Below are 27674 nucleotides of genomic sequence, written 5' to 3'. Positions count from 1 at the left end.
TTAAACAGCATCAAACAATGAAACAATGCTTCAAACGGAACAATACACAAACAGGTGTTACTGATTAATCCCAGCCATGTATTAGTCATCTATCACTTTGGGCTGGGATGCCTGTGAGTGGGATATGTACCTTGTTCTTCTTGCTGGTTGGTGCTGGGGGTTTGATGAGCTTCTGCAGGATCCTCAGGCACATCAGGGTGATGTTTTCCACCACTACTGGGGTCTTGATATTCACAGCCATAAGGAACAGGCTGAGAGCTGATTGCAGGAAGCAGGGGAGATCAGATTAGTGTCGCATGTCACACACTGAAGACAATGCCTGCACAACTGTAGTGACTGTGTTGTACCAGACTCAAAGATTTTTTTCTTACTTTGAAATGATCATCTGGCGCAGAAGCTAAGTATACCGTGAACTAAGAAAAGCACACTTTAAAATGCTGTTATACACTGCCAAATCAATATGCTGCAGTTTCACGGTTATTAAGAAACTGTTTATTTGTACTGTATGTACGACCCTATCCTCAAAGGAACACGCAACATCAGCAAAAAATCCAAAAGCAGTCAAAAGAATCACATTTTCTAATTAATGCAGAGTATTTGCATAATGTAACAAAGCTGATGACGATAAACTTCAGGAAAGCCCATTTCAAATACTTCACCTACAAATCTTGCATCATGAGAGAAGTAAGAAAGAGTTCTGCTCACCACAACGCAGGCGCAGCTCCCAGCAGCCCCCTTCTTTGGCAATGGAATCTGTCAGTAGCAGCATCTCATACTGAAGACTGCTGACCTGCAAACACAACCACAGGGACACTTACAGTGTGAGACCTACCTGTACTCACTACTGCCTCCTAAAGACCAGTAACAACACTTACACAGCCCGTCCACGTAGGGAAAACTACAGACGTTGGTGTATACCGTCACTACTAGAGTCCACTTATTACTGTAGTCTTGGAATTACACTTTGAAAAACAATCTGGCTGAAATGGAAAGACGCAATAATAAAATCCTTGGATCACAGGCCACTCTAGGATACGGAAAACCCAGCTCACGCTCACCAGGTCAGGATTGGCCCAGTGTCCCTTCAGAGCAGCCGACACCTTGGCAATGATAAGGTCATTCATCTGCTGGGTGGCATCTGGATGGTCTCTGTAGCAACAGGGGGGCAAATTCTCAACACAGGACCTTCGAACCCAAGGAACACTTCACTCTAACGCAAGCACGACTGTGGCCCTCCCAAGAGAGGCTGCTGATGTGTGTGAATAGGAACATTTTGAATTCTTAAGGAAAGTAATTGAATATCAAATTGGTCTTCTCTGCCTCTGTCAGTCTTAATATTGCAACCTGGCGTGCAAGTGCTTGAAACGAGGTTTGTCTGCAACTCTGGCTGATCATGGTCCCAATATTGCCCCATGATACAGGGCCTTTATGTAATATTTGCTCAAATCAGGTAAGAGATGAATCCAGAATAATAATAATAATAATAAAAAACGTTATTTTATATAGCGCCCTTAAAGGTGGCTTCTCAAAGCGCTTTACAGGATGACAATAACAATAAATAAGAAGACTACAACAATAAATAAGAAGATTTCACAAGATAGGAGACAATTATAATTACAACAATACAACAATAACAATAGAGGAGACCGTGGAAGGTGGTATTAAGAAGAGCAGAGGGGTGAAGAATGGAACCAGTTAAGTAAAGGCTTTTCTGAAGAAGAAGGTTTTGAGTCTGGATTTGAAGGAGTTTAGAGAAGGTGACTCTCTAATATCCTTGGGCAAAGAGTTCCAGAGCTTGGGGGCTTAGCAGGAGAAGGCCCTGTCACCCATACAATGTAGACGGGCTTGGGGGACAGTAAGGAGGGCATAATTTGAAGAGCGGAGGTTGCGAGGTGGGGAGTAGGGCGATAAAAGTTCAGACAGGTATTTAGGTGCCAAGCCATGTAAAGCCTTATAGGTGAGCATGAGGATTTTAAAGTCTATGCGGAATTTGACCGGAAGCCAGTGCAAGGACTCCAGGATAGGAGTAATGTGAACACTTGCACTAGACCTGGTCAGGATTCTGGCTGCTGAATTTTGGACATACTGCAGCTTGTTCAGAGTAGATTTAGATTTAGATACTCCCAGGGAGTAGAGCATTGCAGTAATTAAGGCAATGAGAATGGCTTTGGATGTAAGGCTGTAAGACCCCGCCGGCGCCCCCCGGGCCTACCTGGTGAGCAGGCACATGAGCTGCCGCACCTCCTCCCTCATGGTGGCCGTGCCCCGCCGCAGGTTGTACTCAAAGAGCTCGCGGATCAGGCCCTGCAGCACCAGGATCTGGCGGATGGCACTGTTGGTGGCCAGGGCGCGCAGCAGGGTGATGCAGTGGCCGGTCACGGCCGAGGCGCAGCCGTAGCACTTGGTGGAGGAGGTGTGGCCGCAGCCCAGCACGGAGAGCGCGCGGTACTGGCTGGCGGTGAAGGTGGGCAGGGCGGCGGTGCGCGACGACTTGGTGGCCGCCTCCCGCTGCTGCAGGTCGTACTCCAGCAGCTCCTTCCGGGACGCCAGCACTTTCTGAGGAGGGCAAAGACCCGCGCGGTCAGCCCAACCTGAGGGCGAGGCAGCTCTTCGGAGAGGATTCTGAAATTCCCGCTTTTGGAGCGCCATTCTAATTCCCCGAACATCCTTCTCAAGTAAGTTCAGACATGTTTTTGCTACTCAGCCCACAAATGAAACAATTTTAAAGAGATCTGAGGTGTAGAATTTTAAAATAAACACAAAGCTAAAGCCCCTTTCTACAGATAATTAAGATATCCAGCTCAGGAAAATCTCCCAAAAGATTCCTTGGCCTGCAGGGAGATGGATGCTTGCCCGTTTCGCTCTGCTCTGACCTGTATGATTTTGGAGAGCTCATCAAAGGAGGTCTTGCAGTCCCCACAGTACTCCTGGGCCAGCTGCTGGATGTACCTGTTCACACTAGCAGAGGACGTCCCCACCCCTGCCCCCGCGCCCGTGTCGTCCTGAGAACACACAAAACACACGCCAGGCATGAGAAAGTGCAGGAACAGCCTCTGGACACGGACCTCGAGCGCCGATCGCTGTCAGTTAGGTAACGTTCAAAGTTTTCAAACATCGCACCATTCCGGATTGAGCCCGTTTTTTAAAAAAATGTTTCCTGCAGACAGATCCGTGAAAATGAAAACCCAAGTCAACTCCCTGCAATCATCCCCCATCAGGCTTGAGCTGTCATTTCTTCACATTCAGGGCAGATTAGAGGTTTAAGATCATGTCAGCATTCAGATTTGCCACTGGTTATACTTCGGGCTATCATATACATGAAATCCTACATGGAAACGTTGGGCTATTTTGGTTACATTTTCTCCCAAGTGCAGTTAACAAATAGGGATTTAATAATTAAAACGCTACATGAGGGGGACAATATACTGTAAAAAAGGAGCCACCCTTCAAATGAGAGGTAAAACCAAAGCCCTGACTCTTTGAGGTCATTAAAATCCCAGGGTATTTCTCAAAAAGAGTAGGGGTGTTAACCCCAATGTCCTGGCTAAAGTTCCCCTGGCCTTTACCAATCATGGCCTCCTACTAATCCCCATCTCTGGACTGGCTTCACTCTGCTCTCCTCCCCACTGAGAGCTGGTGTGTGGGGAGCGGACTGGTGCACTTTGGCTGCCGTCACATCATCCAGGTGGGGGCTGCACGCTGGTGGTGGTGGAGGGCAGCCTGCCTTACCTGTGGCTTCTCAGGCGCTGCTTCATTCACTTTGCAGAGCAGGGTCTCCAGCTGGGGCCGGTGCCCCATGAGCTGATGGTACACACGGTCCGCCTTGTCCAGGAGCGTGTTGATGTTGGTCACGGCCTGGGAGACAAAAATCAACCTCACTGCGAGATGTGCAATCCTATCTCATCGCCAAAACACACTGCGGCTGTCCAATGGTCCTGCAGGGCTTCTGCTTCTATGGTATAAACTACAACCTACATCAGGGCCTACCTGACAGGAAATAGTGCAGATGTCTATATTTTAGGCATGGGCATATGTAGAACCATTTTACCTTGATACCCAACTGGCTCATTTTATAATGACCAGGCTCCTTTTCAAAATGGTCTACTATCAGATATTATTAGACAGTGATGTTTATTAATAACCCTAGTACCACTGAATCTTAAAGTCACCATGGAAGCACAGAACATAAAAGAATGCCTCTTCTCTTTGGGATCACTAAGCGTTAGTGAAAATGCAACACTGTGTATGTGCAACAGTCTCTAGCAATCAGATTTCCAATGCGCCAGATAAATCACAGTAACACTGGTTGAGATTGAGTCAATCTATAACCAGGGAGCCCTTCCTCACCTTCTTCCTGTCCTCCTCGTTCTCAATGGGGTCCACAGCACAGCAGGGCTTGGCATACAGCATGAAGTCAAAGCGGGCGTATTTGCAAAAGCCACAGGCATTGCACAGGAAGGGATCCTTCTCGTCGTAATTAATAGACCTGACGAGACATGCAGCAGCTATTCATTAAATCAAAACACCCAAAGACAAGGGGAAAAAAAAAATCATACCAAAACAGCCAAATCTTATTCTCCAACATTGTCCTCTGGAATTTGAATTTATCTGCTTGTTCCTCAGATCTGCTCAACCCTTTTGCACTTACCTAGAAACGGGCATTGTTGAACCATGCAACATTTCTCACCCTGGAACCCAGTTCCATATTAATATAATTAATATGCCCACCAATATAATTCCATATTGCCCAGTGAAGAGTTAGTACTGAATGGAGGACAGACAAAACTCTCCCTAATAAGTTCAGGGGCCTGGCCAGTGTTTTTTAAACCTAGGATAACCTGGCTGACTCCAGTATATCTAAATCCTGCGGTGCTCACCCACTGCTGTGGTCATGCTTGGAGTCACATCGGTCACAGTACTAGCTATGCCTGGCTGTTGCTAAAGAGACTCCATGCCTCTATGCCGGACTGAACCTGCACTCAATCACTGGTGGCCCGTTAAGTTATTCTGAAATCTTTTAATATCTAACCTCTTCACTGATCTAACCCTTTGTGCCCATGGCAAGATTTTTTAATCAGTCCCCAGGAATTAAAAGGGCCAGCCTTCCCACACCTTGGGTCGCCAACGCCCCTGTGGATAATACTTCAGGAATGTTCATGTTCGGCTCCCTCACACACCTGCACTTGTGGCACTGGTACACGTTCTCGCCGCAGTTGCCACACACCCCGGGGTTGGCGGGGACGGACGCACTGCACCGTGGGCACTGCAGGGTCTCGGTGGAGGCCTGGTAGTTCTCGTAGAAGTCGGCAAACTCGATCATCAGATTGGAGGCCACGATGGGCAGGGGGAGGTCAATCTTCACCTCCGTCTGGCCAGGGGTCAGCTGTACTTTCTTCGCTTTGTGCCAGCGAGCAGGTCTGGAGCAAAACCAGGAGTGTTGCAATTAACCCATTACTTCACCATGCGGCCCTGAGATCTTATAAGACAGGTAACTCACTTATTCACTCATGTAACAGCTTTCTCTCAAATACCAATCATACAGTCACACATTAAAATACTTCACAGGAAAGTAAAATTGTGAACTGTAAGAACTTTATCTTCTTTAAGACAAAATTAATTGTCATTTTCTGGTTTTATGAATATTTTCTAAACTTTTAAGTGCCATAAAGAGGAAGATAACTAATCGTTAGGGAACTAGCTGCAACCCACATGGAGTTATATGCCACTTACTTGTTTTTCAGCTCTACGATGGCCTGCACAGTCCTGTTGTTGTAGTACAGGTTAATGGTGCGAACCATTTTGGTGCGTTTTAGGTCGCCAATCTTGACGGTGACTTTGCTGATGGTGTGGCTGCCGATGAGCTTCACCACCTGTTGGGTGGTGGTGTACCGGGTGTCGACTTTGATAGAGGACAGCTTGATGTTCTGCAGATCACAGCAAAAAAACAAATTTAGAACACCAAATTATGTGTAGCTCTGTGTGCCTCTAATATCCCTCCCTTTATTATTTCAATGTCACCACATCAGACTTTGACCACACTAGTAGACTTCAAGTACAAGCATTTCACAACTTATAGATACTCTGGACTTCTGAACTTTTACCACTACTGCCCTCTATAGCCTTTCCCTTTCAAAATCCCATAAAACATCAGGCAATGAAACTACTGGTGTCTTCAATCGCAGCTTATTTAAATAAATGATCCTGCTTTGTTCAGTTTTTGACCTAATTGGTGCTTTTCTCAAATGACTTTACTCTGGTAAAGTCTAGTAAAAGCTAGTTTTTATCACTATTACTCACAGAAAATGGCACTTCGGGATTGTTGCAGACCAGGCAGGGATCACTTTCCAGGTAGTATCCATCAAACTCCACCAGTCCTGACAGAGTGCTAAGAAACGTGAAGAGCAGAGGGCAATTATTTTCTCTGTACTCGGTACCATTTTGTGTGAATGCATTTCACTCTCAATTAAAACTTATAACCACAGCGTCTATAAATTTATAATTGTTGATAAATTATGAAGAAATAAAAAGTGAAAGTTGCTATGAGTGAAAAAATGACAAACAAAAAAGGGCTCAAAAGAGAAAAGAAAATGGCAAAAAAACTAGTTGACAGTTGTGAAAACAGAAATGTCAGTGGACAAGCCCAGTGACAGAAAAACTCACTTGTAGATGTTGGAGTTAGGATGGTTTGTGAGAATGTGGTTCTGTGTTCTCAGAATCTCAACAGCCTTCTGGGAATACTCCTTCAGCTGTTAAAATAATGACACCATGAAACTGGAACTAAACCATTGTCCTTGTTGCATGCATTTTAACATGCTGCAGCACATACTGTGAGGTAGAATCTCCCAGAAAATAAAATTAGGTTGACAGAAAGGGCATCTTAATCATATCTTTCTTTGACACAACAAAAAGATCATTCCCCTACACAACTCCTCCTTTATTTCGGAGCTTTGAGACCTAATGATTTCCATCATGAAGAAAACTTAATATCTGCTCAACACAGGGTTTTTTGGGAAACAGTTACTGCTCTTCCCACTGGGAAAGCTTTAAAGGGATGTCCTTTTTTAATCACTTCCCTTGGAAATAACACTGTTATTAACCTAAGTCGGGAACATGAGTTTAAGAAGGCGCCACTGGCGGTTACCTTCTTCTCAGTCTGTGGAGTTTTGAGAGAGAAGTAGCCCAGGAGGTCCACGAACTGGGCTGCCTTGCGGCCGTACGCCGGGAGCTCAGGCCAGATAGCCCAGGTGAGATCCAGAAGCAGCTCCTGTTGGGATTTACCGGAGTTCCTGGAAGGGAAGAATCGGTACGGAGTATCATACTCTGAAACGTCTGCGTGCATATTGTAACGCAAATTCAATTCAGATGATCTAAATCTATAAGGAATCCTTCCGGATTAATAAGAATATCACTCAACATGGGCATGCCATTCTAACTTAAGCTTGTGTCTAAATAAAAATCACCAGTAATCATCATTTCAATGACATAGGACAATGAAGGACTTAAGCGTTTTGGTTTAAAAGGAACCAAAAGTAACAATTAAGTGGTTGTTTTATGACTGCTCCGGGGGTCAGCAATGCCCATGTTACTATTCCTGGGTATATAAATGTTAACTGGTATGAACCGCTCACTAGTGTACTTGAATTCAGAACAACACACAAAGTAACTGAAATACACAGCAGCATTAAGAGGGCACAGCAGATCATGGTCACGGACAGCACTGGTGTAGCACCCATGAACTACATGCCAGTCCATACCTGTAGATGTGCAGGGCCAGGCAGTGAGCCTGCCAGCGCACAGAGGAGGAGTTGGATTCCAGCAGGAAGCAGCGCAGGAACTGGATGAGAGTCTCCTTGTCGGCAAACTTGTTAAGCTGGCTGACCAGCGCAGTGCACAGCTGATCCTCCTGGCTGCCCACACCCTCACCTGCGGAGCACACGGATAAGACACGTCGCTCGCTACAGCACAGAGAAACGCCGCAGAATGCGCCTGTAGGGATCCTCTTCTGCAAGGCACTGCCAATGTCTGTACAGCTGGAAAAAGGTGCAGGCCTGCGAGATTTTCTAATCTGTTTCACCAAGTATACAACATATAAAGCTGAAGCTACCATACGCCCTTGATGAAATTCTTCTAGGTATGCCTGCAACTGAATATCATGCTTCAAAAGCCTACTGGGCTGTCAAAAAGACAACTGTAGAAATGAAAGCCGTGTGACTGGAGTAGCCTGAGCTCCTAATACAGGGGAAATCTGGGAATGGGACCAGACTTTGCTGATGCTCACCATCCTTCTCCTTCTCCTTGTCCTCCTTCTTGCTCTTCTTGCTGGAGGACTTGCTTTGGGAACCCGACTGGGAGGCTCCTGGCGCCGCGGTGCCGGACTGCCCCGAGGACGAGGAGGCTGAGAGGACCTTACTGCCACACAGGGCGCAGGACAGCAGCTGCAGGAGCACGGGGGACACGCCCTCGTCCACCAGGAAGCTCACCTGCAGCAGGAAGTACAGCACCGCTGGGGAGAGAGAGGAAGAGAGACGGGAACAGAGTGTGAAGTTTACAGAGTAGGACGGCCAAAAATCCACTGCAGGGACAGCAGACCCCAACTTCTATGCCCATCTCCTACATTCCCCCCCATAGAAAACCCCCTATGGGAATATTCATGAGGTGTCCCAAAGGTACACTTCCACTCTAAGTCTCATAGTTTAGAATTAAGGACATCAGATAGGCTGCTTATAATTGGAGACTTCAATTTTATTCCGGAGATTCCTTCCAGCCAGTAAAGGTTAAAACCCCTATTCTTCCCTTTACAAGGCCCAAACCCAACTACAGGTTCAAGGTCAAGCTCTGTTCTGGGTCTCCTGTGTTCCAAATAAGGAATAATAGAGCAATACTACTGCGTCAGAAACAACAGTCAGCAGAATGTTTTGATATTATGAGTGAAGTTCAAGAAATGAGCCCATTAGCTCTAGAATACTTACAATCGTCCTTCATGCAAAACTTCTGCCAGTTTATAGTTCGCTGGGTGGCAATCTCAGCACAAGCTTTCAGATGCTCCATCTTAAAGAAGAAAAAAATAGTTCAAATAGATAAATGCAAGGCTTTCACATACAGTCTGTTGAGTCCATGTACAGGAGGACATACTGGAATTTTTTTTTTTAACAACCTTACTTTCTACACCCCTTTCTTAACAAAGCGAAATGCACAGAAATCTTCAACAGAGCAGTCTCAATTCTGGGTCCCACTGCAGTGGGTCAGGCGGCCAGTTTGTGTCTTTTGTTCACGTTGTTTTCAACGACTGAGTTGTTGCATGCCTGCTGCAGGGCTGGCCAGCAGGCCCAGCGCCGGTCCAGAGCCTGCGCAGGCAGTACTCACCAGGCTGATCAGGGTGTCGTACTGCAGGGCCGAGCCGGACGTGGCAGTCACCACGCCGGCGCGCAGGAAGATGCCCTGCTCCTCCAGCAGCTTCTTGATGCCTCGCACGTGGGAGTCCAGCGTGTGCAGATCGCGCAGCTGCCGGTACTTCTCCTTGGAGCCGCAGATGAAGAGCAGCAGCTTGCGCACTTGACGGCGCACAAAGGGGGTCTGCTGGATCATCAGGTACTGGGGAATAAACCAACAGGACCTTCAGAGTCTCCAGGTCACAGTATCCAACGCTGGGCTTCCACAGCAGCAAAATGGACACGTCACCTTCACAAAAGGGATCTACATTTCCCACAGTGTCATAGGATTCAGAGACAACTGGGAAGCCTTTTAATATTTGCATCCAATTTAATTTAGTGCCCTTGCAGATATGCTCAAATTGGGAAAAGACATTACTCAATGATGTTTCATTAAACATTTAGATCTGTCCTAGATGCTGACATGACTGGATGTGTATCTTTGGGCACTTTTATGACACAGCCATGTGGGATCCTACCTCCTGGGTGCCCAGACAACACATACAGCTAATATCCGTTTTGCTTTTATAATCTAGTGTTTAATGTTCCACTTGTACAACAGAGATGCTTATTTTCTTTTTGGCTCCCAAGACTCTGTTCCTGTGGTATCTGGCAGAAGGCAGAGTGGTTTGCCATCTTTTTCAGCATGTAATTTGCCATCAAGCCCAGCTTTTACTTTCAAAAGCCTTAGTGTCTTGCAGAGGTAAAAAAAACATTCAGAACCAGCCAGAAACATATAATTAAAAAAAGAGTGTTTGGCCATTCAATTCAAGCTTTGTTTCCAGCAGGAAGCGAAAGGTCAGACGGTTCATTTGAGATGGTACTCTCTCTCGGAGCCCAGCTGGCTCAGGGGTTACCTCAGACAGGAAGTAGAACCAGGAGTGGTCAAAGATGGGCGGAGGAATGCGAGGGTTGGTGTCCGCAATCTTCTTTATCTGATAGGGCAGCCGCAGAACCATCTCAGTGAGGAGCTGGGAGTATGCCTCAAAGACATCCGCAGCATGGCCCTGATTGGGACAGGAAAGGAAACTGAAACTTTGTGTTGAACTCCGGCAAGTGATCTTTCCTAAGGCCTGTCCAGATTTTCCTACACAGGTTACTTTAAGCACTTACAAAACTCTACTCTTACTATTGCATTCTTTTGACCTAATCCTTTACGGTGCACACGGTATAGTAAATATATTCAAGTAGGTAACTCCTATTACAGAAAGGCATCCGAAAGCCAAATCCTGCAACTAAGATCACACCCCCCACTTCCCTTAACAATAGTCTTGTCTCCTTCTAATCCTATTCGACTTCACACCTCTCATCCAGTTCTCCCCGAGTGTTGATACTCCTTCTCCTCAGATCCCTACCGCCTCTCAACTGCCATGTTTTCTGTTCTCCCTTCAACATTAACTGCCAGTTTCCCTTTCTCCCTCACACCTGAAGAAGGCTCCGCAGCCAAAATGTTGTCTCTTTTCCTTTCAGTATGGAATAAACCTTTTCCTGTTCCCATATAGTAGATATGTTGCCATTACTTCAGTATGTCATAACAAACCCATAACAGGATACATCAACAGGCTAATTACCATGGAAGCAGCTAATTCACTTTCATATAATATGATAACATTATCTGTATGTACCAGCCATCTAATAATCCAGTGGTTTCATTCTGGTTTAAAGACACATCATATAGACTATTGGCTCCCACCTTGACATACTGCCTGAGGAAAAAGGGGCTCATGTCAGGGGGCGAGGAGGAGGTGTGGGGTTTGAGCAGCTGGCTGGCCGCGGCCGGCTCTTCCTCTCCCTGCTGGGTCTTCCAGAACTCCAGCAGAGACTTCAGGACGTGGAGGCAGTAGTCAATGGCGCCCAGGCTGAGCAGGGCTGTGGCGGTGGCGTTGGAGATCAGCGAGGAAGACTGCAGGAGAGGGGTGGACAGCTCAACGAGAGAACAGAGGATCCTTGATCCATCTGCCGCGTCCTCTCTGGACTTTTGTTTGAATCGTTAATGTGGCTTCCACATTACAGCCCCTCCCATACTCCTGTTGTAATTCAACAGGCTACAAGGCAAGGTACACCCTGCATGGGATGCCAGTCCATCACTGGGCAGACACACCCACACTCACACCAGGGCCAATTTTCTCAGAAGCCAATTATCCTACCAGCTCTCTTTGGACTGTGGGAGGCAAGTGCAGAACCCAGAGAGAACCCATGCAAACACAGGAAGAACATGCAGACTCCAGGCCAATAGCTCCCCAGGGCCAGAATCAAACCCAGGGCTCCAGCACTGAGTGAGCAATGGAAACCACTGCCGCCTGGTCATCTCAGTTCTTTCACGTTTGCATATAATATCCTTGTACAACATACTGTATATTGTATAATCGTGTCTGTAAGGGGGTTTACCCTTGGTGCTTTCATTTTTGTGGAAAGCTTGCGGAATTGAAAAAATTTGGAATATAAGGCTTTCTAGGAGGTTTCACTCGTAAAACAAGATTTACTGTTATTAGAAAAGTAACAGGCTTTTAAATACAAAATGCTGGTACTGTTGATCTATAAATCAACAGGAAAAACGGGACCCTCTGTAAAACAAGACTGAAGTCACAAACTTCAACAGATGTGAAAAAACTTTTCAGAGTCTTCCTTTGTAAGATGCAATATATTCTCACAGGGTACTTGTCTTTAGAATGAGGTAACATGTGAATGCTTTTTCTGAAATTCAGTGATACAATGGGAGGAGAGCATTTATCCTGTCTAAGTGACCAAATACAATCCATAGTCAGAAAGTGCTGCAGTGTACATGGAGTTAGCAGGGTCTACATACCTCAGAAGATGACTTGGACCCTGACTTGGTACGGGACATGAACACACTCAGAAGCCTCATAATGACCAGGTGCACTTCATTCATGGGGGTGCGATCATTCTTCTTGGAAACGTCCTGAAATGTATATCACCATTTTACAATTATTTCTGAATGCATTACTTGTTAATGTTTAAACTTTCAAAGAAAAGGCAAAAAAATCCTTGTGCTCTTAATGCTCTTATACTCAACTGAGCAAGTGCTGACGCATGCACTTTGTGGAATACACTTCCCACAGTGCAGTAGGATTCAGAGACAAGTGGGCAGCCCTTTAATATTAAACAATCCATCAATTTATTTAAAAAATTCAATGTCAAGCAAAGAAATAAATATTTAAGCGGATCCTGTTACATTTTGGATCACATTTTGCGAGCCATTAAACTTAAAAACAAAAAAGAAACACTCGCCATAGCATCCAAAAATCCTTATTTAGATCCCATTCTCCAATTGGGAAAAGGTGATGCTCAAAATCCGCTCTGTTTCATTAAACATAAGCGGCTCTGACCTAGAAGCTGAATCATAACTGGAGGTGTATTTGTGGGCATTCTAAAACACAGCCATGTGGGATCGATCCTACCTTCTTGTGCATTCCCAGCTCAGCAATGAGCTGAGACAGGAGGTCATCCAGAGCGCCCTTATCCTTCTCATCATCCCCGTCCAGGTCTGCGGTCAGCATCAGGATCACCTGCGAGACGCATCCATAGACTGAAGGAGTGCACCCACAGCCCTGACCAAGACGAGCCCAGCCTCATTGCAAACAGACATAATGTAACACTGCTTCCAGTAAGACAATATTTGACAATATACTTGCAGGATGCACACATTTATAGACCATTACAAATGACAAACTCGTTGAACTTTGGGTGGAAAATTACTCCGGTAAACGAACAGAAAAAAATCTTACCCCTTTTCATGTTATTGTGCAAGAACTCGAACTGGCTAACTGAATCAGACATCACCTTTAAAATATGTAATCCATTCCTCGTTGAGAGCTTTAAACTGGTTTTGTAAAGGGATGATGCCAGTTGATATTTTCTAAACCAGGAGACGCCAAAAAGAGTTTTGGCCAGCACGATCTTCGGTTCAAAATACACAAAGTGCTTTTGGTTAAATTACACCTGATTTAAATATTTGTCTTGCACTAGGCACGAGTTTCACTGTGGTATGCCCTTTAATCCGAATAAAGCTCAGTATCCCACAATTAAAATGGGAGAACAATTCCCGTACAAAGGCCTTCTCCCCGGGTCCTTGCCGCTCCGGCTCACCTGCATGTATGGGATCGCGCGGACTCCCCCGACGCTGTGCAGCTGGGGGAGGTGCTGCAGGAGCCGCTCCAACAGCATCAGGCGCACCATGTGGAGCCTGCGCACGGCGAGAGAAGCAGACAAGCGCCTCAGCTGCTGCTCTCAACGTCAATAAACAGTGAAAGTTGAACGTGAAGCAATAGGCTAAAGACCACTTCAGTGGCCATACACAATTTCTTTTATTAGGAATTTGTCTTTTCCGCATACCCCATCATGCTCTCCGACGGTCAGCCATTTATTCGGTGCCCCTGGGTTAAGGGCCTTGCTCAGGGGCCCAATGGACTAGGATTCCTCTGCTGGCAGCGGGATACGAAACGGCAACCTTCCAGCCACAGGCGCAGATCCTGAGCCACAGAGCCACCACTCCACCCCCCTTTTTAAGATCACTTTATTGGCCATATACAATTGCTTGTAATAGGAATTGGTCTAGGTAGTTATTAAAAAAAGAGGATTTAGGTCACTGGGACCAGAAGAGCTGTCCTACTTAGCCCTTTTTATCCAGTAAGAACGGCCACTCTGGAATGACCATTCCAGTCCCACCTGTGCCCCTTAGTTTAAATCACTGGATTTCTTCCAGTAGAAGAGGGGAAAAAAAGAATCAGATGAGCCGGGCTCTGGAAACTGCTGGCTGGGGAGATCTCAAAGAAAGCAGCCTGTGATGCCAGCGCCCAGCCCTTTGGCTCACCTGTTGCTGGTGTGGATGTCGCCCTCCGTCTCGCCCTCGCCCTCAGAGCCCTCGCCCTCCTGCTGGGCCGTGGCGGTGCTGATGGCGCCGGTGCTGGAGCTCACGCTGCCGGGCCCGGCGGGGTGCCCCTCGGCCGCCGTGTCGCCGTAGGCGCTGCTGCGGCCCGAGACTGAACGACAGCAAGCGAGGCCGCGAGTCAGGACGGGCGGAACAGAACGCAACGACACCCATTTTCAACCAGAACCTTAAGCGTGGCGAAACCAAGAGTGGCCGTTTCCCGCTAGTGCTGATCGAGGGGCTCTTTCAATCGGCCGCGTCTTACCGCTGTGCTCGCCCGCCACGGAGTCCACGGCGCTGCCCCCGCTCTCCGAGCCCACGCTGCCCCCGTGCTCGGCCGGCGAGGTGCGCAGGGTAGAGCCGTCTGTGGCGGCCGTGCTGCCCTCGTCGTCAGAGGCTGGAGCTGAAAGCATAACCAGAGCTGTTCCAGGAAAAACACGGGGACCTTCTGTAAGAACAGGGCAGGGGGGAGCCCAGCGGGCGCCGACGCCCGCATGCTCCCCTTACAGAAATATCTGGATATTTTTCTTGATTTTTCTTTCCCCATTAGTAAACGAGGGGGCAAAATGACATCCTCACTTGATACTTACAATATGCTTGACTGCTAATGCCAGAACACGGCTGGTACTTCGGTAACTGGTGCACTCATATGGAAGACTTATTAAAAAAAGGTAAGTGTCGTTTATTTTAATTGTTTTTAAATTCACCCCATTTGAGGGCATAGAAGCAGGAAAGGGTTTAAAGGGTTACATCATAATAATCTGAAAAAGAACAGATTCTGAGATTCATGAGAAAGAAGCAATTATAAACCTTCTAAGCTTGGCAGCACGCCACGATGGGGACAAAGACTGGAATACAGTAAAAATATTAAATAAGATGCTTCGCTGGCAATTGCAGAATTGCATTTCTCTTCCCGTTCTACCCACCCGGTTTTGAAACCGGGCCACCAGGACGTGCGCGCGCTTGTACGTGGAGGAGAGGCCGAGCTGATTACCTGACGCCGTGGTGTCCGAGAGGGTCCCGGCGTCCAGCGAGGAGGAGCTGGGGGCCTGGCCGGACAGGCCCAGGCTCTGCAGGCCCAGCGCGCTGCTACTGCTGCCTGCGGCACGACAGCAGACAATCCCAGAGTCACAATCCCGAGCACCCACTTACACCCCTCCGCCACCAGTCTTTGACCCGCCCAATAGCTACAGGAAATATTTATACCTCGTGCAGCTCTAGCGTTTTCACTGAGCTTAACATGACAACTCAAAGGCTGTTAGAAATGCTTAAAAATAAGGGTACGTTCTTATGCTGCAAACTAGAATCTGACCAAATTTAAGGTCTTCAGAATAAACCCTTTAACTGTATTCGAGAGAGGGCCAGTGACCTTGCTGATCTTGCTGCAAGCTGAGTGCAATGGCCAGTTCCACCATCGTCTCGTCGTCGGCGTCGGGAGGGATGTCCAGCATCGGGGGGAAGCCCTCTGCTCCGGCCAGCAGCGCCTCCAGCGGCGAGGGGTTGCCATTGTTCACGTTCTCCGCGGACTCTAAAACCATGGACTCCGACTGCGACAGGAACAGGAACAGGAGGAGGGAATTATATAACAACTGTCTGCCTGCGTGTTTGCCCAGCTGGCAAGCCCAGAGAACCACAAATCAGTTGGCATTCAGTTACCAGCACATGCAATTTGTTTTCTTACAATGGACGAATCAAAGCATGAGGTCATTCTCATGTTCGGGGCCTGCAGTTTGGATTCTAACCTTGAGACAAGCACGTAACCTACATCTAACGAGCTCTGGGATGGCTCTTGCTGGAATTCTGCACACAAGAAGCACGGAGCACGAATTGGAGCTACCGTCTCGGCCGAACTCACCACCATCTCGAAATCCCCGTGATCCACTTCACTCTGCTCTTGGCTCTCCTGTCTCCCGCCCTCCCCACCGGACATCCCAGCTGGCTGCATCTTCTCGTCTGCGTCGTCATCGTCGTCGTCGTCTTTATCTCCTGCGCGGGTTCACGAGAGCACAGGCTCAGAACACCCGAGAGAGATCGGCCTTATTACTTCAGCGTTGTAAAAGCTTTGGGACTGAGTGACAGAAACACGCCCCAAATAACAAAACAGAGCCAGGAAAAGACTTACAACATCTTTGTAACCTGCAAAGCAAAAACACCCAGCAACACCGCAAAATAGAGTTGATATAAGCTCTCAGACACAAGAGGCCACAGGCAGTATAGTTTACAGTGTTATTTTTTCAGGGATTACCGTCCACACATGACTTACCCATAGGCGTGTTGGAGCGAGGAGGAGAGGGCAAGGTCACATGTCTGCGTTTGTTCCTGGGTCTCAGAACTCGAATCAGGGCTTGCTTGCAGGCAAAGCTCACAGAGGTGTCCTGCAATTCAGGTACATGGTTCTGACTTTGGCATATTTCTCTTGAATACCGAATTGACAATGCTGCACAAACTCAATTCAGCAAGAAGAAACTGGCCGATGCCAATTACTAAACCTAGGAATTACTGGCAATCAAGGAATGTGTACCAGCACAGACTTACGTTTATCCATTTAAGAAAAGCCTAAAATGCAAAAGTACAAAACCTATTAGTTCTCGTTAAAAAAATCTAAATCATTTTATTTATATTATTTCATTAAAGAAACTTACGGGGCACAACAACATCTGCATGTAGATTTTAGAGGCGACATTGATGCAGTCCAGCTCACAGGTGCAGTATCCATGAATGATATCCACTAGAGCATTCACTGTGGCCTCAATGTGTGTCAAACCTGATTTTAAAATAAGAGATTGAGACCACTTCACCAACAGATGAGTATAAACTTCACAAAAGGCTTAAACTTTTTAAACCTTCCAAAGCCTTTAAATGTGGCATGAAAACATTTAATCATTTTTATTTCTATTATAATTGTATAAACATATACATTTAACACATTTGCTCTGATTTATTGTATAACGCAATAAAACGAGAGTTGCTTTATAAAAAGACTACTACTAATAGCGGATACAATATCAGATTGGAGCAACCACTTACCAGGCAAGCAGGCTGGAGCCAGGAATGCATTCTTGGGTTTTAAAGCATGGAGCTTCCAGAAGTTATTGACCAGCTGCATGATGAAGTTACAGCCTTCACTCTCCAAAGGCTTCTGGGTCTCCCTGCTCTCCTCTGATGTGTCTGAGGAAACACGCACCATGTGCACATCAAGCTACCACTTTCTGGAATGAAAATGCTTTCACTATATCCTGCACTATATGCTGTAACACATCAATTTCCCTACGGGATAAATAAAGTATTATCTTATCTTATATCCATTTTCAAACCACTTCCAAGTGTTGGACAATCACAAAACATTGGTCAGCTGCCACAAAGGAGCTTTTTCAAATCTGGGGGAACACTTGATGGAAAACACACACACAAGACAAGCCAGCCCATAGAAGAGTGGACTTTTAAAGAGGAACTGCAGTCCCAATTTTTTCTAAGTCTCAGTAACAAAATAAATTCATCGGCATTGCAATTTTTTCTATTCATTGTTGCCATGTTGCAAACTCGCATTCCAGTTCCCACGAATCGCCACGCGATGCGGCCCTTCCTGCTCACTAGTCACTAAGGACTAATGTGATGTACCAGCAAATAAATACAGGTGGTGCAGCAGACAGTTCACCACAGAAATATTCCAGCTTGACCTGCACGCAGAGTTAACAAGTTGTATTTGTTGGCAAAACCGTCTCGAAGTCGAGAGCAATAGTTCTATTGGATTGAGAGAGATGTATTCACGAGCCTGCTCGGTCACTGCAGCCTCACTAGACGTTTTGCTGCCTCATCCTGAATCACAGAACATGGTGCTGCGCATAACTAGAAATGTAGTCGATTCTTTAATGTGAATTGGAGGTTTTAAACGTTCCCGTGTACATTTTACTTTGTGTGGTTTGAAATGCACTCATTAATGCGGATTCTTTTTAACCCCAAAATATAAAAACAGCGTTGCAGTTCCCCTTTAGGGGTGTGGGAAGCCAAATGGACAGAACTGCTGACTGGTAGTGGCTCAGAGGCAGGGCAAGTGGAGGTGCTGTACCTGCGTCAGTGTGAGGCAGCTTGGACTCGGTGAAGTGCACCAGGTTGTTGGGCCTCATGATGGCAATGGAGCGCGCGGTGATCACCAGTCTCTGGAACACCTCAGGGTCCAGGTCCTTCCCATCCCTACTGCAGGTGTTCAGACACTGCACTGCGTTGCTCAGCAGGGACTGGTCCTGCCAACACGACGAGCACCGCCAAGATAAACAGGAGCGAAAGAAACTGACAAGCACTCCCGACACACCCGAGCACTCGCCTGTGACTGCTTTCAGACCTCATCCCATATCCATAACACATTTTAACAAGCAAAGCTGTCACACCAATTCAAACACAATACAATGACTCTGCAACGTGTTCTGCTGTCATGCAGGCCCAGCAGTCTTTTTTTTACATATTGAAAGAATGTGAAGTATTTGTCTCTTTGTAAAATTTTCTAGTAATTCCAGTGTACTACAAAAAGATGTCATGGACATGGCTCATAGTCCTTCAAAGAAGAGTACAGGTAATCACATTTGTTTTGCTTTACACAGTGAGGTCTCCGATTTAGCTTAGGGAACACTGTACCAAAATGCACTGAAAAAGGATTAGACAGGTAATGTGCCTACACACTACACACAGGAGAAAAGCAGATGCTAAGCGTGCTCCAGCACAGAGTACCTTATGGTTGTGGTAGGCTGAGCGGCTTGTGTGCAAGCTGGCCAGCAGGCCCTTGGTTTGCTGCTGGACCCCAGCTGGAGTGGGCATGGACAGGAGCAGGGTGGCTAAGTCCAGAGCAGCAGATTTGTTCTTCTCCTGTACGGCACCGAAACGAAAAGACAACATCAGTTTGGCTTGCGTTTTTTTTCTCCTCCTCCGCTCTTCCAAAAATCACAAGGCTGATCAGAAGGAAAGGGTTAATCGTGCTTCTTTTCAACGCTCCACTCACCTTTTCCGTCGTGGTCCCGACAGCAAAGCAACTTTCGAGGGCTTCCAGGGAGCTCACCACCAACCTGGCAACCAGACACATTCGGACGCAGTGAGGATGCAGTCTAATCTCTGCGTGCTTCTACAGAGGGCAGTCAACTCAAAAACCCTGCTGCCGTTATAATGAGATTTTGGAACATACTTGTTAAATGTTTCTTAAAACAACCAGCATACATTTCCAAGGAGTGTCAGAAACATGTATTAGATTAACTCAGCTCTGGAGTTTCCTCAATAAATAAGCTGCTTTAAATACAATTGTATTGCTAGAAATATGCAATATGTGCTAATTCAGGTAAATATGCTGGCTGGTGCTGCTTTTTATTATACCTACACACACCACGCAAACGAGCAGAGAAAGGGGGGTTACTAACCGGTCCAAAGTTGATAAGGACTCAGTTTCACAACTTTTTTTGGGGGGGTGGGAGGGCAAAGAAAAGGAAAAATGTGTGAGGATCACAGAATGAAACAAGTCCAAATGGCTTCATGTACACAGAGGCAATGCAAACATGTAGCAGTCTCATGAGGGCAGCCATGCACTGAGAAAAACACCACACACGCCCAGACCACTGGAATACGCAAGAAATCCTGTTTTTCCAACTTCTAAACTTAACAAGCTATCTTTTGCTCAGCCAATGGATATCTGAGACTATGAAATTATAAGATGCACACCTAAAAAACAGCTTATTGCCCATTGGGTTATATAAACAGGAGCTAGGATGTTATGCACTAGCGCGCCCTTTTCAAAAACATTAGCACAAATGGGTTAAGAAAAGCCACGAACAATCGTGAGGAATTCAGGTGTGCGTGAATTACAGCATTTTGCTTTTTTATACCAACGTAGCAGCAGCTTTGGAACGATTCCCTACCATTCCCCTGTGAGAAAAAGCAGACAGCGCCGATTCTTTATGAACCAGGTTATGCGAGACGGAGGAGAGGGTCAAGTTTCCTCGGCTCACCTTTCCAGCACCGTGCCGCTGGCGGATGCTGGCGTCACGATGTCGCTGTCCCCCGTGCCGTTGCCCTGATTGAGGTTGGGGCTGCAGACGTTGTTGACCGAGGCCGAGGGGAAGTCTTCGGGGGGCTCATCGGGCCAGCCGAACTGCTCCTTGGTCTTCCCGTAGATCTTGATGGAGTCCAGCATGGTGACGCCGGCGGGGTCCACCGACGCCCCAACTGAGGAGGGGCGGGACAAGGGAGGGCCCACTCAGGTTAGGAACGTCAATCAAGTGGCACTGAGTGTAGCAGCAAGCTCAGTTCCAGCAATCGTGGCTATAAGCTTTTAACAAACAGCTTTCAATGGCCGTGAGCGCAACATTTAAGAGGAATGCATGGGGTGAACAGAACTTCCATAATTAAATAAAGCTTTTCATACAAATGTGTATATACATCTTTCACGGATCTATTTTGAATGATCACAGCAGTTTTGAGACATGCTTCACAGCAAATGAACCGGCTGCAGTACATAAAGGAAACGGGGAATTCCTGAAAGCCGACCGCCACCGTGGAGGAGGAGAAAGAGGGGATCTCGATTGGAAGCCAGAGGGAGGGACCAGTGGCACTTACTGAATATGGAGAGCTTCTTGTCCGCCTGCAGGGCCTCCTCACGGGTGAAGGGGAAGTCAAACCAGCGAGAGCGGGTCAGGTTCATCTGCATGGTGCGGCCGAAAATCTCCAGGTAGGATGGCGCTCTCTCGATGGCCTGGGTGCCCACCTGCACCCGCATGCCTGTCATCACCATGGAGCTGTTGTTATTGACCACCTCTATTGTAAAGCCCCCGGGCTGGACAGAGCAGAGCGACAGAGAGAGATAAGGTGGGCGGCTGAAACGAAGAACATTTCATGCAAAAGCACCAACATTTGCAAAAAAAAAACAGAAGTCGCTGCTCAACTCAAATGGGAAAAGAGCAGACGCCCACAAGTCTCCTCTTTCATCAGCTTCGGAAAAACATTTCCCTGGTCCTGCCTTCCTGTTGAATAACCATTTCTACAGAAAACCATTTAGTGCCGGTCAGCATTTGCCCCCACCTTGGTGTTGGCAACGTACATCCCAGTGGAGTTCAGCCTGTGCTTTATCTGCTGAGCGTTATACACCTGCAGCAGATCATTGCCTCCAAACTCCACCTCAGTCAGCTGCTGGTTGTGCTCAAAGAAATCCACAGGGAAGGTGACCTGACTGGTGGAGCGAGTGGCTGAAATGAGAAGAGGGGAATACAATGCATTCACCACACAGTTAACAGGAACTCAAGAACATGACATCTACTGACATGTAACGCAATGCCATTCTTTTCTACTGTCTGTGTGGCGTTAGGCACTATCATTCCTGTATGTCCTCCTATAAAAAGCACTGCAATTATCACTTTCTAGTGCGATGTTAAAGAGACTAGTGTGCTGCCACAATATGAAATCTGAATCAGGAATGTACATAAGTAAGACTTGCCTGTGTGCTGCCACGATATGATATTTAAATCAAGAGTGTACATAAGGCTGACAAGCCTCTCTAATATCTGTAGCCATACAAGCTGACATGATTAAGGTATTGGCTGAACAAACGTAATAAAAAAAATAATTACAGTATTCCCAGGCATGAGATTCTGTACCCTTGCCCTTACTGGCAGCAGCGGCCTTGCGCTTGCGGACGGGTTTCATGATGCTGATGACGCTGCTGGGCTGCAGCGAGGGCTGCAGCCAGTAGGAGGTGTTGTCCACATTCGCCATGTAGATCCTCAGGCTGCCATCCTCGCACAGCAGGATCATGGTCGTTCTCTGCTGGTCGTTGCTCGCCGTGTGGCGGATCGCCACCATGTCCTGAATCTGGCACAGAGACAGTTAAATGCAATCATATGGCATTAAGTGTCGTGTCCATCTTTAAACCCATGTGGGCTGAAATGGTATGAAAAAACCCTGATGATTGTCTTGATCGCCCAGCGCTACATCATTTCAAGTTATATTAGCCACCATAAGGAAATTCCAAGAACTGGTGGTGAACAATAGTGTGCATCAAAGCAAAATAAGATCCACATAAAGTGTCTGATTTTTAAGCAAGCATGTACATATTATAACAGTTCTTAACAGACCTTGGCTTTGGCAGGAAGGGTCTTGATCTCCTGAATGAGAAAGGTGTCTGGCTTGACCATTATGACCAACGGGATCCCAGTAGTTTGCTGAACACAGCACACTAGCCCAGGATGGTTCATCACTTCTGACCATTGGCACAGGGCTGGAGAGGTCTTACTGCCACCGTTAGAGCTGTAATAGACAGGAACTTGAGTGTTGTTCTTGGAATTCAAAATGACGGTTCTAAATCTAGGGATTTGTATTACTCAAAGTTGGCATGAAGGCCATTCTTGTGTCTCTGACAGGAATTCTGGAGGGCAGTCATGCATTTCTAATAACACGAGCAGATTGCAAGCCACAGACTGAAAAGGGGTCAAGATATTGCCAGCTTTTAATACTGAAGAGTAGAGACAGAGAAGAAGAACATGACAAGAATTCTGGGAGAACTCTAGCAGATGAGTGTGATCGAAAACAGGCTTAATATTGTGAACTACTGCCCGGACAATTTAATACACAACCTATTATTTTCAACAAAATATACACTTCATGGTTAACTTATAGAACTGTGGGCAATTAATCTTTTTGAGAACACCTCAAATTCAAGCCACCATATCATCATCCAAGAGATTTTTCCCAATCGAACGTCCGCTAGAGTGGGCGGCTTACCTCTTGACGTTGATGGTGAAAAGCCGCTGCATCTCCATGGTGCTGCGGCTGACGGTAGCAGCAAAGGACTTGCCCTGACCGTAGCTGAAGAAGAGCATCTGCAGCACGTGGGAGTAATAGACTGACACGCCCCCTCCTGCCACCTGCCCATTGCTGTCCTGTAATCAAAACCACACAGCGCTGCATGAGGCCCCAAGCCTAGCCAACAACACCCGGCAACTACAGAGGGAGAATTCCAAAACTGAAGCTTGGAGGCTTTAAATCTTTCAAATTGTTTTTTTGGTTTCAAGTAAGTGCATCTGCTTAGGTCTAACATTTCAGTCCCATGTACTATACCGGCACGTTGGTAAATCATTTATCCTATTGCAGATCTCTGCAGTCTCCAGCCTCATCTCCAGATACATCGTGTGATAAAGCCACTGATCTGAGACGGGCCGGCACCAAGATACCTTCAGGTCCTCGTGGTTGATTTCCAGGACGTTGGTGACGTAAAACGGGCCGTGCTGGGCGCTACTGGACTCCTCCATCACCTGGGTGTAGATGTACCCAGCTGAGGACATGATCACGATGGTGTTCTTGCCCTCCTCGCTGAACAAGAAGGTGGCGTCGCGGATCTTGGAGCTTGGAAGCAGGAAATAATACATGGGGCTCAGGGCATCCACAGACAGGTCGTAAATCTGAAAGGAGCAAGGTCAAAACAACAGCTTAAGGGAAGGAATAAAAGTGTCCAAGCGCAACGTTGCCATTTTACATTCTACTGCTGCATTACACTTTTCAATTTTCTAACTTATTTCTTTGACTTGACAACCAATACATACTGGAAAACGTGGAAGTTATTTTTTCATACATTCATACAATAACAATGTACATGTGAGTTTTTGCAAGCATCAGAATCTGTCCTGCTGTCTTAAAAACTCCCCCTATGGACAAACTCCTGAACGGATGGAAGGGAGGGTGCAGGAGACCAGCTTGCCTTGACGAAGTCAGCTGTGATGATGGCGAGCTCTGTCTGGGAGCCGGGCAGCCAGATAGCCTTGATGATGAAGTTGCCAGTGGCCAGTTGGGGGTGGAGGACCAGGTGATCAGAGACCGAACCTGTGCTGCTGAATGTCAGGACGTGGCAGTCCTGAGGGGCAGAGGGATAAAAACTCATTCTGATACAGTAACATAAAAATCAGCTCAAATAGAGCAAAGGTCCTGGCCATCTTTCCTCAGACTACACAGTGACAACCGTTGTACTTTTGCATTACAGAAAAATCAGTAACAGAGATTAAGATGGACAGGGACAGTGTATAGTCTGGACTTCAACAACCTGAGACTTGCACGTGCTGTCTAGCTGATCCCGCCTATTCATTGAACAAGCAGGGCAGTTTTTGTTTCTTTAGTGCCAAAAGACGAGCTGCCGCAGTTACCGATGAAAACAGATCTGACCTTGAGGCCGCACACAGCCAGGTAGTCCTCGTTGCAGGGGTTGCCAGTGAGGCTGAGAACGGTGAAGGGGACAGGAGCCGAGGCCAGGCGAGTCAGGGTCAGCTTCCTCTTGCTGGAGTCCGCTTGCTTCAGGAGTGCAGACAGCTGGAGCACCGTGATCTGTCAGCATGGATGGGATCACATGTAAGAAACGAGAGGGCGACTTAAAAACAGAAGAAAACAGCAGACAGGACTCTTGTTTTAATATGCAAGTATTCCATTCTGTGAGAACACCTGAAAATGACATTTAGATAAACTTAGACCTGAACAGCCTTCACAGACATGTCATTTTCTTTTAAATGTCACAGTACAGCTTCATTAGTTTTGCCACAGTGCGTATTAATTACAATCCCTTGGGTATCTACTTCTGAAGAGCTCACATAAGTACAAAGCGATCCCAGAGCTTGGAAGCACAAGACGGGGCAGTGCTTGTGAATAGCAGTTTCTAGGACAGAAGCACTCAAGATGACGGGTCGTTCTCCGGCAGCGGCGTACCTTTCCTTTCTCGTGGCTGACCGCAAGATGCTGGCGCCGCCCGTGCGGGGAGGACAGGACACACATGGCCACACGACGCAGCACGTGGGCGCTGATCAGCTGACGGATGGTCTGGCCCTGATCACCGCTGTAGTTCATCCGGACATTCTCGAAGGCCCCTTCCTGAGACCCCAGCGTCGGGACCTGGCCACACACAACGACATGCCTATTAGCAGGGAATGGCTCACACACATACCACAGTGCAACGCAACAAGTCCTTTCCAAGACGGTCACAATCACACACCCAGAACCAGGCAGAGTCCCAGTAAACAAACGAAGAGCCCAGCACACATCCCGGTCTGTAGCGCCTACCATGAGCTGGTCTGTCATCTCCACGTTCTTGTCCAGGGTATGCAGCTCGTTGAGGGCGTGCTGGGCTCGGCTGCTGCTGCCTACTGCAGACGCCTGCTGGAAGTTGGTCTGGATAGCATCCATGAGGAAGATCAGCATCTCCAGCACCAGAGGGGCCGTAGAGGACCCGGCCTGAGAGGGAACAGATGGACGGACCCAGCAAGAGAGAGGGTGAAGATGAGAGCCCAACATCATGCATGCACTTCTATCTTCCTGAGGGTAAAGAGATGCATCGCGTGACCATGCCAGAGAATGCTAAGGGAACCCAGCTTTTTTTCAATTGACTTATTTTCCTATTTTAGCTTGCTTCCAGTTTAGCAGTATTATTAATCTTAATCTCAGTTTTCCTGGAGGGGGTTATCACTAGGATAATGAAAAATAATGAAGCACTAATGAAGGTTGAGGATCAAATGTTTTGACAGCCCTTCTCTTCAAATGCCACTCAGGCAAACAATGTTCAAACACATACGCTGAGACACAGAGCAGTCTATTAAAAGTCTTCTGTCAAACCTGTTGGATACATTAAGACACTGTTTTAAAAGTACTTGGGTGTGACTCAGTTTCACATAAGGAGTAAATTCAATCCAATTAAGCCGCTACATAGCTCACAGGCAAAATAGAAACAAGACCCTAGATTTTTAACATAACAAGCATCATTACATTTTTACAGTGTTCTACGTGGCAAAATGAATCAAAATATAAAAATCAGTCATTTTGTACCATCAGACTAGCAGGTTAAATGTTCATTTCACCTAATAATTAAATGTCTGGTGCCTTTATACAAGGGGATGTAAAGTTTCAATGTGAAAGTAGATGCATTATAAATGATTTAAAACCATACAAGAGCATGGATACCCAAATACAACCCCCTTAAGAGAGCTGAAGGGCATGGGTTCAGTCCCCACTGATCCAGATCCTGAGAAAAGGGCTCTAGCCCCCATCTAAGATCCGGAAGACCGTCCTAACGACCTTGAGAGAACTGGAAGACACTGGTATAGTACCCATGGGGGTACATCCCCCCCCGGACCTTGAGAGATCTGGAAGACAGGGGTACAGCCCTCCCGACCGAGAACTGGAAGACGGGGTACAGCCATCTCTGACTAAGATCTCGAGGAAAGGGGTGTAGCCCCTGTCCAAGGTCTTGGCCCAGCCAATATCTCGAAGGCATGGCATTAAGACGGTTATTAAGATGGCTAGCACACACCAGCCTTAAGGGGTGAAGAACAAGGCTCGGATGTGGAAGAAACTGCGGAGCAAGCACTCACCACCTGCGCGAGGAGCTCCTCGCGGCAGCCCTCGATGTTCTTGCACACGCTGCTCTTCTTGGGCTTCTCCTCGTCCCCGCCCTTGCCGTCGCAGATGGTGACCTTGCCCTTATCGGCGGGCGAGGCGCTCTGGTGCCGGATGGCGCTCTCGGGCATGCGCAGCTCGCTCTGGAACGCCGAGGACTCCTTCATCGTGGAGCTCATGCCGCTGCTGGGGCTGCGCTTGACCAGGGCCTGGGGCACACAGACGGGCAGCAGGATTACACCCCGGCAGCACCCAGGACCTCCACGCCAGGCTCTCCAAAGCAAAACCCAGCTGAAGTGCGATATATACATGCTGCACATATCCAGCACTACAATAGTACTACTGAACCACAGCGTGGAAGATATTGGAGTAACTGCTGGGATGTGACCAAACGGTATGTCAAGACAGAATAAAACCGACTTGCAATCACAGCTGCAGCAGCTAATTTCCTTCTGCAAGGGTTAAGAGTAGAAGCAATCATATTAAATGACATGTCTTGCACTCAATGTGCGAAACCAACTTTTGTCATATATGGGAGGACAGGACAAACGCTCAGAAATATGTCGCAAAACAGGACATTCAAAGTGCGAAACAAACTTCTTTCTAAGCCTGGGTACTGCATATAAGAGCCGGCAAACCCTTCTACTTCCTGCTTTCTGTGGGGCAGACCAACACGTGCTGCTATCCTTACTGAGCTCAATGAAACCTGGATCTGCAGACAGTGTCCTGCTCCTTTATCGAAGAACTTCCCACAACTGCATCTACTCACAAATTCCACATGACCGATGCACAGGAATGTACAAGAGTAAGTGTGCTCTAAATAAGCAGCTCCATAGTTCAGCAGTTATCCTTCTTTGACTACTTTGCACTATTTTTAGTGTTGCATATATAGCAAAAGCAAGTTGTCATAAAAAATTAAAACACATCTTGCATAAATTGAGTGTCACTTAAACAAGACGCTTACC

At 47.0% G+C, this 27674-nt stretch overlaps 1 protein-coding gene across 3 annotated transcripts in view; it reads right to left on the bottom strand.

The window, feature by feature from the left end:
* ubr4 (ubiquitin protein ligase E3 component n-recognin 4) overlaps positions 1–27674 on the bottom strand; it is a 70136-nt gene that overhangs the window by 19772 nt on the left and 22690 nt on the right. Inside the window, exons 37-81 of one of the 3 annotated variants that reach the window (XM_088616891.1) lie at positions 26685–26918; positions 25381–25551; positions 25030–25212; positions 24496–24654; positions 24038–24190; positions 23514–23741; positions 23065–23222; positions 22419–22590; positions 21915–22155; positions 21370–21533; positions 20908–21124; positions 20301–20517; positions 19716–19748; positions 19307–19370; positions 19039–19173; positions 18383–18557; positions 17344–17484; positions 16959–17080; positions 16580–16691; positions 16172–16302; positions 15686–15863; positions 15311–15415; positions 14582–14737; positions 14260–14428; positions 13536–13632; positions 12848–12955; positions 12235–12348; positions 11122–11331; positions 10286–10435; positions 9364–9591; positions 8970–9048; positions 8279–8503; positions 7755–7923; positions 7142–7286; positions 6661–6746; positions 6298–6385; positions 5731–5924; positions 5178–5417; positions 4348–4486; positions 3730–3855; positions 2874–3002; positions 2213–2556; positions 1059–1149; positions 706–790; positions 131–258 (exon numbers count right to left, since the gene is read on the bottom strand). In XM_088616891.1, the coding sequence (XP_088473017.1) occupies positions 131–258; positions 706–790; positions 1059–1149; positions 2213–2556; positions 2874–3002; positions 3730–3855; positions 4348–4486; positions 5178–5417; positions 5731–5924; positions 6298–6385; positions 6661–6746; positions 7142–7286; positions 7755–7923; positions 8279–8503; positions 8970–9048; positions 9364–9591; positions 10286–10435; positions 11122–11331; positions 12235–12348; positions 12848–12955; positions 13536–13632; positions 14260–14428; positions 14582–14737; positions 15311–15415; positions 15686–15863; positions 16172–16302; positions 16580–16691; positions 16959–17080; positions 17344–17484; positions 18383–18557; positions 19039–19173; positions 19307–19370; positions 19716–19748; positions 20301–20517; positions 20908–21124; positions 21370–21533; positions 21915–22155; positions 22419–22590; positions 23065–23222; positions 23514–23741; positions 24038–24190; positions 24496–24654; positions 25030–25212; positions 25381–25551; positions 26685–26918 (6993 nt within the window). The remainder of the gene's footprint in view (positions 1–130; positions 259–705; positions 791–1058; positions 1150–2212; positions 2557–2873; positions 3003–3729; positions 3856–4347; positions 4487–5177; positions 5418–5730; positions 5925–6297; positions 6386–6660; positions 6747–7141; positions 7287–7754; positions 7924–8278; positions 8504–8969; positions 9049–9363; positions 9592–10285; positions 10436–11121; positions 11332–12234; positions 12349–12847; positions 12956–13535; positions 13633–14259; positions 14429–14581; positions 14738–15310; positions 15416–15685; positions 15864–16171; positions 16303–16579; positions 16692–16958; positions 17081–17343; positions 17485–18382; positions 18558–19038; positions 19174–19306; positions 19371–19715; positions 19749–20300; positions 20518–20907; positions 21125–21369; positions 21534–21914; positions 22156–22418; positions 22591–23064; positions 23223–23513; positions 23742–24037; positions 24191–24495; positions 24655–25029; positions 25213–25380; positions 25552–26684; positions 26919–27674) is intronic. The other 2 variants (XM_088616892.1, XM_088616893.1) reach the window with 2 other exon arrangements.

This window comes from Lepisosteus platostomus, chromosome 23 (assembly GCF_059453375.1).
Source record: "Lepisosteus platostomus isolate fLepPlt1 chromosome 23, fLepPlt1.hap1, whole genome shotgun sequence".
Lineage (NCBI taxonomy): Eukaryota > Metazoa > Chordata > Actinopteri > Semionotiformes > Lepisosteidae > Lepisosteus > Lepisosteus platostomus.
This window is presented reverse-complemented; position numbering and strand designations above follow the sequence as displayed.